Raw genomic sequence first — 19359 nt, forward strand, 5'->3', positions numbered from 1 at the left:
ATAATGCATGCCCATTTCTGGGAGGGCACACCAAATTTCACAGCCAAAGGCCAGATTGCTCTGCTATACTCAGAAAAAAAAAATAGTCCACACAAGCTGACAGTAACATCCAAAAGATAAGTTGAACTTACATAAACCTTATCTCATATTGTAAAAATCACAACAAAACCTAGAGTAGCATAGCAAAAAAGAGGTGGGGATGGAGGCGTCCACAGTAAAGCGCTGCTTCTGAGAGTCTTGCCAATACTTACATCCACTAGTTTAGAGCCAGGAAACCAATCAAGTGCATGTCAGTTAATTGTTAACTTTTTTGGTAGTTTCCCATTACTCTATCAAGAAATCCTTTTGTATGAAATACTTTGCCCTTATATGTACATTAATGCTAATTTGAAGGCTACGGACTTTGAGTTCTCAGGAGCAAAGGTATGCAGAGAATTCAACAAAGACCTCAGGCATGACAGTTTATTAGAATCCCCTCATGGTAACTCAGTGCTTTTTGTAGTTTTGCATTTGTACATAATCACCTTTGGATTACTTACCCCTGAAGCATTTCAGGATGAGTCTTAGTGTCCAAAGAGTAGGTGTGATAAGGAATGCAGTATGACATATAGCCTGTGAACCTGACCTCGTTCTCTTAAAACTGACTTTTCAGCCCAATTATAAAAGTCACTCATGCCCATTGTGACCAAAGTACAAAGATGAAAATGATAATCATTTCTAATCCTCTCTAAAGAAGAATACTAAGTATTTCGTGTTTTCTTCTATACTTTCTTCTATGCATGTTCTCTTAGTTAAGATTATACTATATTTGTAATTTAGTACCCTTTTTTATAGCTGAACAGTGTATCAAACATTTCACTTCATTATACTATAAGAGTTTAAACTCTGAAGTCTCAATGCCTGTCTTCAGATACTGCCTTTACTATTAATATTTACCATTTGAATGGCCTTGGACAAGATAATTAACTTCTCTATATTTCTATTTTCCCCATCTACAAAATGATGATGTTAATAGACTTACCTCATAGAGTGGTCATGAGCATTAAATATATTAATACCTATAAAACACGTGGAAAAGTGTTTAAATGTAAGTGCTTAATAAAATCTTTGCTCCTGTTTCATATTGCATCTTTAGAACTAAGTCCTGAAAGTTAATGAGTCAAGGGGTATATCTGGTTTAAAATTGTTACCAGGCCGGGTGCTAGCCTGTAATTACAGCTCTTTGGGAGGCTGAGGCAGGAGGATCACTTGAGCCCAGTATTTCAAAACTACAGTGAGCTATAATCATTCCACTGCACTGCAACCTGGGCAACAGAGCAAGACACTCTCTCTAAAAAAAAAAAAAAAAAAAAAAAAAGAATTGTTACTAATAATGCTTTCCTGAACTTTTCAGTCTCACCAGTTGTGAGAATGGCTATTCATTGCCTCCTTGTCAACATTGGTCATTACTTTAGTTTGATAGATAAAATGGATTCATAGGGACAGAGTTTCTCTAACTACTATAATAGTTAGGATAAAAATGTTTTTGAGTCCAGGTGAGGTGGCTCACACCTGTAATCCTAGCACTCTGGAAGGCCAAGACAGAAGGATTGCTTGAGCTCAGGAATTTGAGACCAGCCTGAGCAAGAGTGAGACCCCATCTCTACAAAAAATAGAAAGATTAGCTGGGCATGGTGGCACATGGATGTAGTCCCACCTACTCTGGAGGCTGAGGCAGGAGGATCGCTTGAGCCCAGGAGTTTGAGGTTTCAGTGAGCTATGATGATGCTAACTGCACTCTAGCTGGGGTGACAGAGTGAGACTCTGTCTCAAAAAAAAAAAAAAAAGTTTTTGAATTGTCTATTTTTTCAAGATTAAATTTTCTACTCATTGTTTCTCTAAAAGAAAGTGTTTATTTTTAAATAAGACATAATGGAAAAAAATTTTAAATACAAAAAAAGATATAATGAAAAATATACCACTGTCTTGTGTTTGTTTTTCCCTTTCCTAGGAAGCTTTATAAACGTTATGCTTTTCTACGTTGTGAAGAAGAAAGAGAGCAATTTCTTTACCATCTTCTTTCCCTCAATGCTGTGGACTATTTCTGCTTCACCAGTGTGTTCACCACTATCAGTAAGTCTAGAGAATTGACTGTTAGGTGAAGAGTTACTGAGGTGACTAATAGAATAAAAGCATTTGTATTTTTACAAGTGAGATATACCGTAGTACAGGTAGACACTGTGACACACCCCCAGATCTGCATTTAGGAATGAAGGATATTCCCTGGCTGCTGGGAGTGCTGCCAGAAGCCCTCGATTGTCAGTCTATGGGGAGAACCTCACTGAAGAAAACTACGTTACCGCAGGTGATCCCTTGTGCCAGGGCAGCCAGCATCCTGTGACTGAACAAAGGGCTATTCCAGGGCTCCCCAAAGGGTCAGCTGAGGACTTCTTTGAGACTGCATCGCAGCTCAACATTTCCCCAACCAGTCCTGCTTTCATCCTCACATGTTGATCCTAGCAGCAGTATTGTGCATGTTGATTTCTGACTCAGAGTCTGTTTGCCAGGAAACCCAGTCTGTAATAGAAAATGTTACCTATCATAGATGTGAAAAGGAATGTTTTATTAAATAAATGTTCTAATATCTGAACTGAAACACATAAATTCAAAGAGTCATTATATGATAATAAACTTATATAAGTAGACATCATTGAACTTTGGGAAGAAATGCTGATTCAGCTTTCTAGCTGAATTATAGCATTTATTCTATCTACCATGAGTAATTCTTATTTGCAGTGGGTACCCTTCCCTGCTTTGGAGAATTTTTACTTATGTCAGTTAGTAAGTACAAGTATCAGAAACTTGAAAACCAGTAGTTTAAACAGCTTAGTAATTTCATTTTTCTTACATAATAAGAAGTCTCAAGGTTGACCCAGGCTTGTCCCTTTCCTCCTAGGCATCCTTATGTATGCTAATCACCTCATGGTCTCAAGCCATCTTCCAGCAGGAAGGAGGAAGGAATGCCAAGGAGGAAGGGGCAGAATCTGTGCTAGAAAAACATAATTTTTCAAAATATCCCAATAAACATCATTAACACTTCACTGGCTGGGATTGTGTAGGTTTTGGCTTTCCGGTCTCTGGTCGAAGTAGACAAGGAAAAAGGGAGTTGGAATGGGTATTGGGCCAACTTACAGTATCTGTCAAGCTGCTACTAATTTATTAGGTTACTGCAGGCATAAGAATCTAAGATGTTATAAAAGAGCAGCAGAGATTGTTAGGATTCCTAAGACCCTCCTTATATTTGTAGATTTCTCATATCTGAGTAACTGTTTCAATTTGAGGAATTCTTCATGAAAAGTTTTTTTGAATTTTATAATACTGCTTTTTTTATGCTCAAACTGTGGAATCACTGTTGTGCATCTGTGGGCCCTTTGTAGCCATAGAACCGCTGACCCTAAACAGGCCCTTTTATGCAGCTTTTCTAATCTTATCAGTGCAAGAAATGAGAGAAGCCTCTGGCACCTAAAATAAAGTCTTAATGCTAACCTCTTCTGCTTTCAGTTTCAAAAACCATTTGATTCTGATGATTACTAAACCATGAAAGTATGGCCTTTCCTCTAACATTTTCCTTTCCTTCAGCCAAAATAAAAGGATAGAAAGGAAGGTTATTCACCTAACATAAAGAAAGTCATTTTTGCAAAATTAGAGAAACCATTTATCCCATTCGTTTTTCTCCTCTAAGAGCACACTGAACCATGAGCTCATATTGTGAAGCTGTATCTGGGCACCTTGTCCAGTAAATGTTTTTCGTCTTATGTGTAGATCTTTCAAGGAGGGATTCTGACACCCCCTCCTGTGACTGAATGAGCAGAAATCCCAAGGATACCAACAAAAAATATTGATTCTACCCTACTAAAAAAAGTATTCATTCTACCCTACTATACCTTGTCCAGTAGGATTTCTTTTCTTTTTTGAGACAGAGTCTTACTCTGTTGCCTGGGCTAGAGTGCCGTGGCATCAGCCTTGCTCACAGCAATCTCAGACTCCTGGGCTCAGGCAATCCTCCTGCCTCAGCCTCCCGAGTAGCTGGGACTACAGGCATGCGCCACCATGCCCAGCTAATTTTTCTATATATATTTTTAGCTGTCCATATAATTTCTTTCTATGTTTAGTAGAGACAGGGTCTCGCTCTTACTCAGGCTGGTCTCAAACTCCTGAGCTCAAACGATCCGCCCGCCTCAGCCTCCCAGAGTGCTAGGATTACAGGCGTGAGCCACTGCACCCGGCAGGATTTCTTATTATGTAAGAAAAATGAAATTACTAAGCTGTTTAAACTACTGGCTTTCAAGTTTCTGATATTTGCAGCTGAACACAGGTCCTAACTGATATAAGTAAATGTTTTTCATCTTACATGTAGATCTTTCAAGGAGGGCTTCTAACATCCCCTCTTGTGACCAAATGAGCAGAAATCCCATGGATACCAACAAAAAGTATTGATTCTGCTCTATTTAAAAAATAAAATAAAATATAGCTCTGATGGACAAAATGTGCTAATGTATTTAAACCAGCTGCATTTTTTTAAAAGAAAAGGGAGAACATAATTTACAACGTTCTTGCGCAAAGGACAGTGATAGGACAGTGACACCTAGTGGTTTGCCTTTGGAAAAGCCTGGAGAAGGAAAAGTTTTCACACAGATCTCTCTGCACATCTTGACTCTTTCCCTGGGGCCCTCAATAGCTTTCCAAGTTGTGGCTTGTAGACTTGGTGGTATGTCCAGAAATTATTTATTATTCTTGACATTGCATATTGTGCTCTAAACCTGGGATGGGAAAGCTGTGAAGTGCTGCGTGTTAAAGCATTGGTCCGTAATTTTTTGGCACTGGGGACCAGTTTCATGGAAGACAGTTTTTCCACCATGAGGGAGGCAAGGAGGTGGAGTTCAGGCGGTGATGCAAACGGTGGGGTAGCTGTAAATACGGATGAAGTTTCCTAAGTTTCATGGAAGACAGCTTTTCCACAGGCGCTGGGGAGCTCTGCAGCCTGGTGCCCAGGGACTGCAGCTTTAAAGCATTGCCCAAGAAAATCAGCAACAACAGGATACTGTCCAAGAAGTCATCCTCCCCTCTTGTCATATGAAACCACATCAGTATCAGTAACCATGTTCATTTGTACTTGATTTTGGTACAAAATTAAATTTTTAAAACATTAAGCAGTGAAAACACTATACTATAGTCAATGTTAGTGTCCTCGGGTATTCTGGTGCTAATGCTTCAGATTGTTTATAAATTTAATGGTGATATATATGTCATATGTACACAATGATGTCTATGCTATGGAAACGACCACCACAAGTATTGGGACTTGTGGGTTATGAACCAGACCTATCTTTCTAGACAGGAAGAAGCTATAATCTTATCTTTCTGTGTTAGTACATTTTAATAGATCATAAAAAGCAAATTATCGGTGAAAACCAACAGTGTTCTTAATATATGTTTTGTTATCAAGAGAATTTTATTGTAATTTTTCACTAATTTCTATATTTTTCTTTTAGTGATTCCATATAGATCAGTGATTATCCCAATCAAAAAACTGAGCAATGCAATCATCACATCAAACCCTTGGATCTGTGTATCAGGAGAGCTAGGAGACACGGGAGTAATGCAGATTCCCAAAAACCTCCTTGAAATGACTTTTGAGGTAGGCTCAGCTAATACTTTCCTCACCAGAAAGTGTCATATGTAGTTTTACAGAAGGATTCCAGTTTTTATTTTTCATTTTTCCTTTAATCAAATAAAAGAACACTCAAGCATGCAGGATCATTTTTGTGATTATATGCCTGAAGTTGTCTTAAGCAGCTTATACTAATTTGTTTTGTATTTTCAGTATTGCTGTTTTCATTGTTAAGCTCTGTTTTTCACTTGTAATGGTGTGCTTTGTGGCTTTACCCAGTCCTATCCCATGATTCCCAGAACCTAGCATAGAAAATTGAAATAAATGTTTTCCCCATGGTGGTTCTCCTCCCTACTGTAAAATGATCCCTGGCCATCCTTTGGCAAAAGTACAAGAGAGCTGATATCCATGCTTATGGATTTTAGACCACATGGTGACATTTACAGGGCGATTTTTGCCTCTCAATATTATAGTCAGTTTTCAGGTCTTACCTGGAGAAGTAGTTCCATGTGTCTGAGCCCACATGCAGGTTGATCCTGGCATTCAAGAAGAAGACAAATACCTCCTCATGTTTCAGGAGGGAAGTAGTACTAACTGAATGTTCCATTCTCGTGTTCCTTGGGGTCTAGGAATAGCAGTTTCTGCTTAGAGTCATAATGCCCCCCAAGAGCCCGTTTTGACTTTATCCATTCAGTGGACTCACAGCCTTCTGGATATAAAATATTAAAACCCTTGGCTTTTCTTCCCCTACCAATTATGGAACGTAAACTACATTATATTAGCCAGGTGTGGTGGCTCACGCCTGTAATCCTAGCCCTCTGGGAGGCCGAGGCTTGAGCTCAGAAGTTTGAGACCAGCCTGAGCAAGAGTGAGACCCTGTCTCTACTAAAAATAGAAAAAATTAGCCAGGCGTGGTGGCGCATGCCTGTAGTCCCAGCTACTCGGGAGGCCAAGAGGCAGGAGGATCGCTTGAGCCCAGGAGTTTGAGGTTGCTGTGATCTAGGCTGATGCCATGGCACTCTGGTCCGGGCAACAGAGTGAGACTCTGTCTCAAAAAAACCAAAACAAAACAAACTATAAGTCCCATCACTGCTTTTTCTAAGCTCTCTCTCTCACATCTGCCTACTTCTTTCCATCTCTGCTACACAACTAATTCAAGATGCCATCCCTCAGCTGGATCACTGTGATGCCTTCTCTCTGAGATACAAAGAAGTAAAGTACTTTAAGAACTCGCAGCTCTGATGTTGCCATCTGGCACATAGTTAGTTGGGGTCTGTGATCTTTTTGTTATCAGATTTTAAAAGCCAGAATTTAATTAACATTCATTTTTACTATTTCTGTTATCATTGCTTTATTTTGTACTTGTCCACAGAGGGCCAGTTAAGGACGTTGATAACTATGCCTTTATTACAATAGTTTCAAAAACTTCTGGTAGATAAGGTTTAAAGTCAGTTCTGCCTTAGTATTTTATTAGAAACAGAAAAACATCAGTGTGTGATTTTTCAAATCGATAGTTGTTTTTCTGATCTCTCTATAACTGAATCTAAATAGCATGTTTTTCCTACTTCTTGAAATTCTTCTCATCCTTCAAGGCACAAATCACAGTTTCACTGATGGGTCTGGGTGTCCCAAGTAGAAGTAACTGTTCCTTCCCCAGCATTCTTCTAGCAGTTATTTATATTTTCAGTCTAGCACCTGTGCAGTCTACTTCATGTGGTAGTTAATGTCCTGTCTCATTATTTGGGAGCCCTCTGAGAGCAAGGAATGAACATATAAATATGTTTTTGTAGTGCATAGCTGAGTACATTTTGCAGGGTGGGTCTCTACAGTTGTTAAATTAGATGGAACCAAAGTGCCCCTACAAAAGCTGAGAGGTAGCAGGATGGGATCGGTTACTGAATAACCTAAGGTCCTGTCCCTACAGTGCCAGAACTTGGGGAAGCTGACCACTGTTCAGATTGGTCACGATAACTCAGGACTGTTAGCCAAATGGCTAGTGGATTGTGTCATGGTCAGAAATGAAATCACAGGACATACATACAGGTAAGTAAATGGCCTTGGGAGCTCAGAATTCTTTGTTTTGAGACTTTTCAGATAAGAAAAGGTTTAAGAGTCCGGGCACCATGGCTCACGCCTATAATCCCAGCACTTTGGGAAGCTGAAGTAGGACAATCACTTGAGGCCAAGAGTTCAAGACCAGCCTGGCAACATAGTGAGACCTCATCTCTCCAAAAAAAGAAAGTAAAAAAAATTAGCAAGGCCGAGGATCCCTTGAGCTAAGGAGTCCAAGGCTGCAGTGGGCTCTGATCACACCAACCTAGGTGACAGAGCAAGATGCTGTCTCTTTAAAAAAAAAAAAAAAAAGGTTTAAGAAATTATTTTCTTTCTAAAGCTCTTCTACTGCCTTCTGAATTTTAGTTTGGTTTTATGGGTTTATTTTGTTTTGTTTTTGTTTAAATAATACAAAATTGCCCCAAAAAATAGTTTAAAAAAAAAAACAGATGGCATTTGCTGCTAATGCCTAGTTCGTAAGTATTGAAAAGATTGGTATAACTCTCAGAAGAAAAGAGAAAGGAAGCCTAATATAATTTCAGTAAGATGGAAAGATGTCTTAGACTCTACTAGTTATAGCCAGCACTATTCTATGGGAACATTCTCCTCTTTTCTTCTGTGGTTTAACTCCTACATTAATATCTAATTTGAAAATATTCTTCCTAAACTAACCAGACAATTTTAATACAGATTAAATATAAGAAAATATTAAAGAATTATGAAGGGAGTAACAATGATTTGTGGCTATATAGGAGAATGTCCTTGCATTTTAGAAATTCAAAATGAAGTGTTTTTAGAGATGAAGTGTCCTAATGTCATAATTTAAAATACTTCAACAAAATATAAAAATGAAGCACATGACAAAATGTTAAGTGTCTAAGTGATAAGAAGGAATATGGGTGTCTAATATGCCGTTCTCCACTTTTCTGTATTTTGAAATTTTTCATAAATAACCCACAGGTGTTAAAATGATGGGCTTCCCCATGGTGCCATCTTTAAAAGTCTGATTGAAACTAGTAAAAACAAATTGGTGATTCAGAAGTTTTTTTCTTCCCTACCAGATTCCCATGTGGGAGATGGCTGGGGAAAGGCATTGATGACGGGAGCCTCGAGAGAATTCTTATTGGAGAACTGATGACGACAGCGTCGGATGAGGACCTGGTAAAGCAGTGTAGGACTCCACCGCAGCAAAAGTCACCCACTGTGGCCAGGAGATTGAGCATCACATCACTGACAGGAAAAACTACTAGTAAGCAGTTGATTTTTGTATTTTCCAGTGTGCCTCAAATGTTGCAGGCTTCATGTGACCATTTCACAGAAAACGGTTGCATTAATGAATTGTGGTAAGGAGATTTAAAAAAGAAGAAAGTTGAGGAAAATTAATTTGGGAGAAGGGACATTAAAAAGGGGGAGAAAAACAAAAAAGGAGGAGGAGGGAGGGAGTAAAGGGGTAAAAATAAAGGTAAAACATTAACAATCAAAAACCTAAAGAATTTAGATGTTAAAATCTAATTTAAAAAAACAGTCCTGCATGCTGTTTTAAGTAAGCTGTGGCAATATGAATAAATATTTTACCTGAAACTGAAAGGAGGAATAAAACAGTCATATATTACAGTACTTCTAGATAGCTATATCTGGCTTTCTGGTGCCTCTTATTCTAAGAGATTAAAATTTCCTTCTATCTCTTCCCCCCCAAAGTTCTTCCTATAGGAATGATGAAACAAAATACTATAAAGGAATGAGTTTTATGGATAGGATACTATGTTTGCATACGCCACCTTTAGTAGTACAATAAACTTCTAATTTATACTAGTATGGACTTTAGTAGACTGAATAATGTCTCCCAAGAATATAAAATCCTAATCCCTAGGATCTGTAAATGTTGCCTTATTTGAAAAAAGGATCTTTGTAGTTGTGTTAAGGATCTCCAGATACGGAGATTATCCTGGATTATCCAGGTGGGCCCTAAATGCAGTCACATGTATTCTTATAAGAAGAGGAAGGCAGAGGAAAGTTAGACACATACACAGAGGTAAAGGCAATGTAAAGACAGAGGCAGAAATTGGAGTGATACATCCTCAAACCAAGGAATGCCAGTAGCTACCAGAAGCTGAAAGAGGCAAGGAAGAGGTTCTTCCCTAGAGCCTCCAGGGAGCACAGCCCTGTTGACACCTTGATTTTTGCCCAGTGATACTGAATTCTGGCTTTTGGCCTCCAGAATAGCTCATGCCTATAATCCTAGCACTCTGGGATCAAGTGCTAACAAATGGACATGATGATACACTAACTACTGGGATAATACAGTCTAAAAATCTGCCTTATTATTGCTCAAATTAAATTCCCTTGATTCATAATTCCTTTCTGCATTCAAAAGTAAATTTCACACCACCCACCCACTAGAATGTCTAAAATTAAAAAGACTGATAATACCAATTATTGATAACGACATGGAGCAGTGGAAAGCTCATACACTGCTAGTGGGAATGCAAAATGAAAACAAGTTTGTCATTTATAAAGATATGTATACTTACCATACCCTTGGCCCAACAGTCTCACTCCTATTTACCCAAGAGAAATGAATACATATATCTACGCAAGGACTTGTACACAGGTGTTCATAGCAGCTTCATTCATAATAGCCAAAAATGGAAACAACTGCAATATCCATCAACTGGTGACTGGATAAACAGATTGTGGTACATCTTATTCAGTGGAATATGATTCAGCAATACATGAAAATGAACTACTGTTACATCTAACAACATGAATGAATAACAAAAGCATTATGTTAAGTGAAAGAAACCAGAAACAAAAGACTGCATATTATATGATTCTATTTATATTAAATTCTAGAGAAGGAATGTAAAAATAATAGAAGGAAGAACAGTGGTTGCCAGATGAGAGCTGGGGACAGGGACTGACTAAAATGGGGCATAGGGGAACTTTTGGGGATGATAGAAATTTTCTGTATCATGATTGTGGTGGTGATTACATGCTTATACATTTGTCAAAGCTCATCAAATTGCATACTTAAAATTGGTGACTTTTATTATATGGTGAATTTTAATTATTCTGATTTAAAATTAAAAAGTAGATTTCAGCTAATTCATCTAAATTATTGCAGCTTCTCAATCAGTCTAGTTTCATAGGGTATTACTATTTTGAGAGGCCTTTATAGCCCACATTTTTGGTCATACTTTCTTTTCTCACTGAATAAGCAGAGGATTGATTGATTGATTGATTGATTGATTGATTTTTGAGACAATCTTGCCCTGTCACCCAGTCTAGAGTGCCATGGCATCAGCCTAACTCACAGCAACCTCAAACTCCTGGGTTCAAGCAATCCTCCTGCCTCTCGGCCTCCCGAGTAGCTGGGACTACAGGCACGCGCCACCATGCTCAGCTAATTTTTTCTATTTTCAGTAGAGACTGTGTGCCACAGTGGCCCAGCCTACAAGCAGAAAATTCTAGATGACTCAAGATTCAGAGATGTGACCTCCGCCTAAACCAACCAGTGTATTCCACTCCCCTGGCCATAAAGGATCATTTCAAGAATAAAAAAAAAAAAAAAAGACTCAGATGGGCCAAGCTTAGCAGCTCATGCCTGTAATCCTAGCACTCTGAAAGTCTGAGGCAGGAGGATTGCTTGAACCCAGGAGTTTGAGATTGCTGTGAGCTAGGCTGATGCCATGGCACTCTAGCCCAGGCAACAGAGGGAGACTCTGTCTTTTTTTTTTTTTTGAGACAAAGAGAAAAAGAAAAAAAATTAGTCTGGCAACTAACATAGAAAAAAATTAGTCGGGCATGGTGGCACACGCCTATAGTCCCAGCTACTAGAGAGGCTGAGGCAGGAGGATTGCTTGAGCCCAGGAGTTTGAGATTGCAATGATGCCACTGTACTCTAGCCTGGGCAATAGAGCAAGACTCTGTCTCCAAAAGAAATCCACCAAAATATATAATTTTTCTCTTGTTACTTCTGACCCTGGAGGATAAAATGTTTACCACCTTTTTTTTATTTTAATCATTTTTGGGATTTGGTGTGCAAAAGCGGTTTAGGTCACATGCAAGCAGCCCACCAACCTGTCCCTCAGGACAGTAGCCTAGATTAGCAAGTGCTGGCTAGAAGAAGGAAGCAGTGCTGAGAGAGACTGACTAGCCAGGAAGAGAGGGAATTCTGGGCTTCAGGCTGGGATGCCACAGGGTACCTGGCATCTTCCCCTCATTTTAAACACAACAGCAAAATGTCAGACCCCAGGTTAGCAACTCAGAGCTTCACAAGCCTTGTTCTATGGCCACTAGGGGCTGGAGGTAGGTAGCATAAGGGAACATCTAAGGAGTGATGTTGGGCCTCTCCCCAACCTCACTCTCATATCTGGGTCTTGCTAACACTTTGTGACAGGCACCATGCCAGGTGATTGACACCTATATCTCATTCAGTCTTCCCACTGAGGTGTGCATTTTCCCTGTTTTCAGTTGAGGAAACTCAAACGCAGAGGAAGTTAGACATTGGCTAGAGTTATGGATTGCAAGTGGGGATGCTGGGATGTGAATCTAGGGCTCTCTTAGATTCTTTTCCATTGTGCCAAGATGCCTCCCACTTGGCCAGACTGGCCAGAGGCAAGTTCATGGAGCTCCTGGTAAAGTCACCCTGCTCTGGTGATGTGTTTTCTGTCTCGGTGAACATAGTTGATATCCCCTAGTACACTGGTTTATTTTTCTTATGTGAGAATGTGGCCACTGTTCATTATTTTGCAGAACCCAACGCTGGGCAGATCCAAGAAGGAATTGGAGAAGCTGTGAACAATATTGTGAAACATTTTCACAAACCTGAAAAAGAGGTATTACAGACTATAAAACTGAATTTTTAAAGATGCTTTTATATGTAATACATGAGACAATATGACGTGCTTTAATTTTCATTTGTGAGCTGTTTCCTAATGACTATAAAAACATGCTTCATATAGCTCCCCTCAGCATGTGCTTCTCTAGTGTTTTTCTTAGACGTAGATGCTGCAGATTTTTCATTGTCCCTGTGTATTATACTCTACAGAGAGGGAGCCTCACAGTGCTGCTCTGTGGAGAAAATGGCCTGGTTGCAGCACTTGAGCAAGTTTTCCACCATGGGTTCAGATCTGCCCGCATCTTTCACAAGAATGTCTTCATCTGGGACTTCATAGGTAAATAAAGCAGATGTGTATTATTATACAGTCATTGAAATGTTTCTTAAAGAGCTCAAAGACCCAGGAAGTTGAGTGAATAAAGCTTAATTATAAGGGATCTGTTTTTAAAAATAAATATCAGGCCAGGTGCGGTGGCTCATGCCTATAATCCTGACACTTTTAGAGGCCGAGGCGGGAAGATCACTTTGAGGCCAGGAGTTCAAGACCAGCCTGAGCTAAAGTATAGCAAGAGCCTGTCACTACAAAAAACAGAAAAATTTGCAGCGCATGGTGGCTTGTGCCTATAGTTGCAGCTACTCGGGAGGCTGAGACAGGAGGATTGCTTGAACCAGGAATTTGAGGTTGCAGTGAGCTATGATGACACCACGCACTCAACCCTGGGCAACAGAGTGAGACTCCGTCTCAGAAAAAACAAATATTAAAAAATATATATTAAATAAGCACTATCTTTGTTTCTCATTCATTCACCAAATATTTATAGTGTATGCAGTATTCCAAACAGTATTCTAGATGCTCAAGATCAGTAAACAAAACAGACAGAAATCCCTATGGTTGACAAACCTATTTTCTGGTGTGGGTGGGGGAACAAAAAATATACAAAAATATAATAAATATGTAATTCATATGATAGAAATATGTTAGAAATGTGATCATTGATCTGGAAAAAAAAATAGAGCAACGTAAAAAGAAATGGAGTGGGGAGTGACTGCTCTTTTAAGTGGGGTGGTTTTAGGCTCCACTGAATGTCAAGGTGACATTCAAGCACAGACCTTAAGGAGGTAAGGAAGTGAGCCATGTGGTTATCTGGGAGAAGGGCACTCCAGTCTGAGAGAGCTGCCAGTGCCGAGGCCCCAAGGTGAAAGCATGCCTGGCCTCTTCATGGAACCACAGGAGACCAGTGTGACTGGAGCAGAGTGAGGGAGAGAGAGAATAGAGATTGAGGGGAAGGGTTGGTCTAGTGCCAGGGCCATGTTGCGTAGGACCTTCAAGGTCATTGAAAGTTCTTTGACCTTTGTCCTGAATGAATTACGAAGCCATTGAGCCTGAGGAATAATATGATATAATTTATTTTTTTTGATATAATTTATTTTTAAAAGATTTCTCTAGCTCTATGTTGTTCAATTTAGTAACCACTAGCCACACATAGCTATTTAAATTTAAATTTATTTAACTTAAATCAAATTTAGAATTCACTTCCTTAGTCACAGTGGCCACATTTCAAGTGTTCAGTAGCTGCCTGTGGCTAGTGGCTACCAAATTGGACCTTGTAGCTAGAGAACATTTCCATGATCACAGAAAGCTCTATTTGAGTGTGCTTCTCTAGCCTGCTAAGCTTGTAATCTTTCTTTTGGTATGCAGCTCTTCTAGAATTCCCAGTTTCTTTAAAAAGGCAATTAATCATTTTGTGTTTTGTAAATAAGACCTAGATGAAGTAGTTGATTTTGTCTAACTCAGAATTTTTAGGCAAAGAAAGGAAAGTTGACAGAGCTAGGCCCCCAGGACTGATTTTTTTTCTTCTGGAATGCCTAAAATCTTATTGCCCCTGCCTCTGTTATGTGTATATGTACAACTTTGTTCCTCAGATTTACTTATTCTGGTGTTGCAGAGTGTTAGCCAGCCATTCTATTAATATAACTAGAACAGACAGTGCCATCTCGGTGGCTAACATGTCATTGCTGGTTACTTCTAGAAGTTTCCAGTCTTAACAGAAAATCCTATTTTTCTTTTCTTTTTTGTCAATTTCCATTTCATGAAGGTATTTTAAAGAGAATAAACTTTCCAGCCTTCTGGAATGCAGTCTAAATTAGAAAATAAATTACTGGGAGCATATTGGTCTACCATGAAACATGGACTCTGGAATTTATTCTGAAATCAATGATAAACTAATGATTTTGACTTCAGGACTGGCTATAATACAAAGCATCACTAGTGTTTCCAGAATAAATTAAGTGATGAATCTTTCTACATATGAAGTGTTGACATGTATTGTGATGTGATTCTGGCTTCCTTCCCCAGAGAGAGCAGTTGCTTATTTTGAAACAACTGACCAGATTCTAGACGATGAAGATGATGTCCTTATTCAAAAATCATCCTGCAAAACCTTCTGCCACTATGTAAATGCTATTAATACTGCACCCAGGAACATTGGGAAGGATGGCAAATTCCAGATTTTAGTTTGCCTCGGAACACGGTACAAAGCCACTTTCTTACTTTCTCTGTCTTTGTTACATGTTGAACAGGAGTCCAGAACAAGTTATACCAGATTACACCCCTTGCAAAGCTCTCCCTTGGGTTTCTTTCATTCTAAGTTTAATTGTAAGACTACTACTTTTTGGGTGCTTATTATGTGTTGGGCAGAATTCTAAGTATTTTACCTATATTATCTCATTTAATCTTCCTGTCACTTCACTGCCACTACGTGGAGTAGCAGTTGCTTTCCCCATTTTATAGATGAGAAAATAGATGAGATAAGATAATTTAGCAAACTTTCCCAAGGTCATACCCAGTCCTACTCCAGAGCCCAGCTCTCAGTCATTACTCTGTACTGGCTCCAAAGGTAGATAGGTAGGTAATAGGAAAGTTGGTAGATAATTAGTCACATCAGCATATGCACTTGTGTGTATTTACCATGTAGACCTTGTGTAGTGTATATATACCAACAAACATATTGCTTTAAATTTAATAACAATTAATAGATTCTTGCTATATAAATGTCACCTTCTATTTAAGACTATTTTCTACCCCTCTGTTTTTAAAAAAAGATACATAGGAGCTATAAGTCCGTTAATCTTAAAGCAGCTCTTAGCATTGTAGGAAATGAAACATACAGACATTTAGAAGTTGTTTTTTAAGTTACCCGTTTACTATTTGTTTTTTTCTAAACCTTGAGATCCGCAAACTGAGATTCAGGATGGCCTGGTCGGGGATGCTCAATAAGGATGTCTTAGGTACTGAGCAATAGATTACTAATGTCAGGGTTTGATCAGGAAACATTGAAGATGTGAGATTTTTCATCCTGAAACAGCTGGTTTACAGAACTGAGTTCTGCATTTCTTCTTAATAAAAGGGGCCCAATTTTAGCTGTGCTTTTGAAGTTCCTTTTGAGCATGATCTTTATCTCCTTTTATCTCTATACTGTTCTGATTTATTAGACCACTGCAAACCTTCTTCTGGTTTATACAATCTACTTAATATTTTTCTGCTTTGATTTTGTTCCTTACCTTATTATGTTGTATAAGTAAAAAAAAAAAAATGCAAATCCCTACTATTTAATGTAGTCTTTCTTCTAAAAGGTCAGTATACTCTGGCATGCCTTGCCATAGACTAATGCTCCTGTAAAAAAAAGACATAGAAAATGACATTCTGCTCTTTTTAAAGGTGGTAAAATCAGAATAGAGAATGCCTTTAATGTGTATAGACTTTCTAATATACTTTTAGAATGTAATGGGTTTTCTCATTAGCTTTACATTGTCTCATTGCTGTCTTTTCACCAGTAAATATCCAACTTCTTGGCTTTGGTTTCCTCTCTCCTGACCTCAAAGCCACATTTTGTGCCACTCGGCCCCACACCTTCCCAGTTGAACACAGCTCTGTGTGCATTGCTCTGCAAGTGAGGCCAGCAGTGCTCAGGACTTGTTTCTGTTTGGGTCTGTAGGGACCGCCTGCTCCCACAGTGGATCCCGTTGCTAGCCGAGTGCCCCGCCATTACTCGAATGTATGAGGAGAGCGCCCTCCTGCGAGACCGCATGACCGTCAACTCCCTCATCCGGATTCTGCAGACCATTCAGGATTTCACCATAGTCTTAGAAGGATCACTCATCAAAGGAGTCGATGTGTAACCCAACTGGCTAGAAACTCTCAGTCCAAACCTTGCTCCTGGGCCTTCCCCAACTATGGGAACCGATTTGGGCTTGTCTGACAGTAGAGCATCACTATGCGGGGGCAGCCCACCTTACGCCCCAATTTGAACAATCCTCACTCTACAGACAAGGCAAAATGTTGTATTGTAGTTCATTTGAACCAGAATTTAGTATAAAATAGAGTATTTTCATGTGTTAGATGTCTGTAAATACGCTATCTTCTTTAAGAAATTATATCACTCTAATAAGATGCTTTTCTTAGATTGAATATTCCTGTGACTTAAAATAAGTAGCTTAAAAACGCTGGGGTTGTGGGGGAAGAGCGGTGCTAGTCAGGAAGAAGCCAGTAAACATGTAAATACAGTACAACCCAGTCGGGCCTTTTTTTTTCCTCCAGGTGTCACAAAGGAATCCAGAATGCACTGTTACGTGTAGCCATCCACCCTGGTGTCTGATCCTTTGTATCATGAATGTATACAGCTTTACCTACTGTATGGGTAGTCCTCACTAGGATCTTTTAAGTTACAAGCTGTTTTATACATTTGAATTGTGAGTCACTTTTCCAGTCTTCTGGAAAAATTTTTCAGTCGGCACAAGATGAAGATATAATTCAAGTATTTTAAATACTAGACCCCAGGAGCTTGGCTGAACTAGAAAGAGAACACAAAAAGCCCTGAGAAGTGTGTTAAATTGTGGGATTATAACTTCTTTACACTTTGGAAAGATTAGCCTAGACTAACTTCATTCTTGGCATTTTTATTTTTGTTATTTGAGGTACTTTGGGGAAATGTGAATGTCAAAGTGTTAGACTCATAGTCATAAGAACTGCAAACAGCAATTTGATTCTGTACTTTTAATTTGGCCCTCTAAACTCTACAGTGGTCTTTACCTCTTCAGGATAACCAGGAGGCCTGTCTTTGTGAGGGTCCAGTGCCCCCCATCCGTGCCCATCCCCCCTCAGGAAATGGAAGGAATGTCTGAGGAGGAGGAGGGCTCTGGGTGGCTTGGAATGTTTTTGTGAAAGCATTTGTTGACCATGATAATGCAAATAACAGAAGGAAAGAGAAAGAATGAACCCTTTCTGGGTGTTTCAGAGGAAGCTTTATGTTCCTTTGTAAGGAGGGGTAATAATGTAAAACACCTGACCCAGGGAAGTTAAAAGCCACTGCAGCACAGACTGACAAAATGGAAGCAAAGCAAGAGGCAACAATTTTGAAAGACCAAAAGTTGTGAGTAACTTTCCAGTTTGATATTCTATAAAGAAGTTAAGTAAATGTAGTGTTAGCTAGTTACCGGAAGTCTTCATCTTCTGGTAGGTCCTGTAACTCTAATTAGGCATTTGCACATTGTTAGCAGCAAAGTAGCCTCAGCAGAGCTCCAGGTTTTTTTCTCAGTTGTGGCTGAGAAGCAAAGCTATGGCCTCTCACAATCCTTGTGTGGTCTGAGGGTCCTGGGCTTTAGCCAACAGTGTTGTTTCCCTTATTTCCTGGAGGAAGAAACTAATGAAACAAGTGCCTCACTCCGTTTATCAAACACCGTATTCAGCCAAGAAACGGCCCCTTTTAACATGTGACTTCGTACTTGAGGAAAAGGGGAGCTGATGGCTGCATTTAGAAACCCATAGAAATGGTTTAAAAAGATGGTTCTGGGTGACCTGGGTAGACCAGACATTTGTTTGCCTAAAGCTAAAGTGTGTCTATAGTGGTGTGGCTGTTCCGGGGACATTGTCAGTCTGTCATGGCAGATGGCCAGAACCCATGTCACACTGGGCCCCGGCCACAAACTAACTATAGAGTGGTTCAGCCCAGGATTTTGTTCTTCGTTCTTGTTATCTTTTCCATAAGGTCATACTTCTGACATGGGCAACCAGAGAGATTACTTAGGTTAGTATGCTAGAATTGCCTCATCTAGTCCAGCCTTCTCACTTTATAGATGGGAACACGTAAGGATCAGAGAGATTAAATTCTTACCTTTACCCCACAGCTGGTCATTGACAACACAGGGTCTAGAAATTATGGGTTTTTTATTATACCAGGCTGCATGAGACTGACCTTCTAGGCATTCTTTCTACTGTTGGATCTTTATTCATCCATCTACATAGGCAGGAAATAAGGATTAATATTCATTTTAACACATTGCTCTCAAGTTATTGGAAATTACATCTGTTGTAAAAACTGGGAGCAAAGCTGGATTTGAGGCCTGTGAATAAAACCATTACTTTAAAAAGTAATGCAAAAAAAAAAGACACCTCAGAACTGACACATCCTCTCGGATGCTAGGCCCCAGTGACGCCACCTTGCTCTGAACACCTGGGGCCTCCGTGCGAGCTGCTTGCGTGGCCTACACCCCGTTCTTCTGAATACTCCCAATGGTGGTAAATCTTGGCCTTTCAGAATATATTTAATATTTGGAAACAACATTCCTTAGGATCCAAATTTAATGACTAAAAAGGATGCTTAAGCTGAGTTCAAGGTCATGTAAGAAGTGCTATTATAAAGAAATAAGGCTTCGTTCTAATGTATCTTATAATTGTCTCTGAGTCGATACCAAAATATTGTGAACACAACAGTAGCAGAATGCTTAGAATAAACATATGTAGCCTTTTAAGCTGACTTTT

The 19359-nt window shown here is 39.3% G+C and overlaps 1 protein-coding gene across 2 annotated transcripts in view; it reads left to right on the plus strand.

Moving 5' to 3' along the window:
- Window positions 1-17105, plus strand: part of DENND5B (DENN domain containing 5B) — a 164852-nt gene extending 147747 nt beyond the window's left edge. For both annotated transcript variants that reach the window (XM_045554069.1, XM_045554070.1), the window contains exons 14-21: window positions 1991-2112; window positions 5532-5677; window positions 7575-7693; window positions 8764-8951; window positions 12458-12540; window positions 12753-12879; window positions 14899-15073; window positions 16538-17105. In XM_045554069.1, coding sequence (XP_045410025.1) covers window positions 1991-2112; window positions 5532-5677; window positions 7575-7693; window positions 8764-8951; window positions 12458-12540; window positions 12753-12879; window positions 14899-15073; window positions 16538-16721 — 1144 coding nt within the window. In that variant the 3' untranslated portion in view covers window positions 16722-17105. The remainder of the gene's footprint in view (window positions 1-1990; window positions 2113-5531; window positions 5678-7574; window positions 7694-8763; window positions 8952-12457; window positions 12541-12752; window positions 12880-14898; window positions 15074-16537) is intronic.
- Window positions 17106-19359: the final 2254 nt, after the last annotated feature.

Source organism: Lemur catta, chromosome 6, assembly GCF_020740605.2.
Source record: "Lemur catta isolate mLemCat1 chromosome 6, mLemCat1.pri, whole genome shotgun sequence".
In the NCBI taxonomy this organism is placed as follows: domain Eukaryota; kingdom Metazoa; phylum Chordata; class Mammalia; order Primates; family Lemuridae; genus Lemur; species Lemur catta.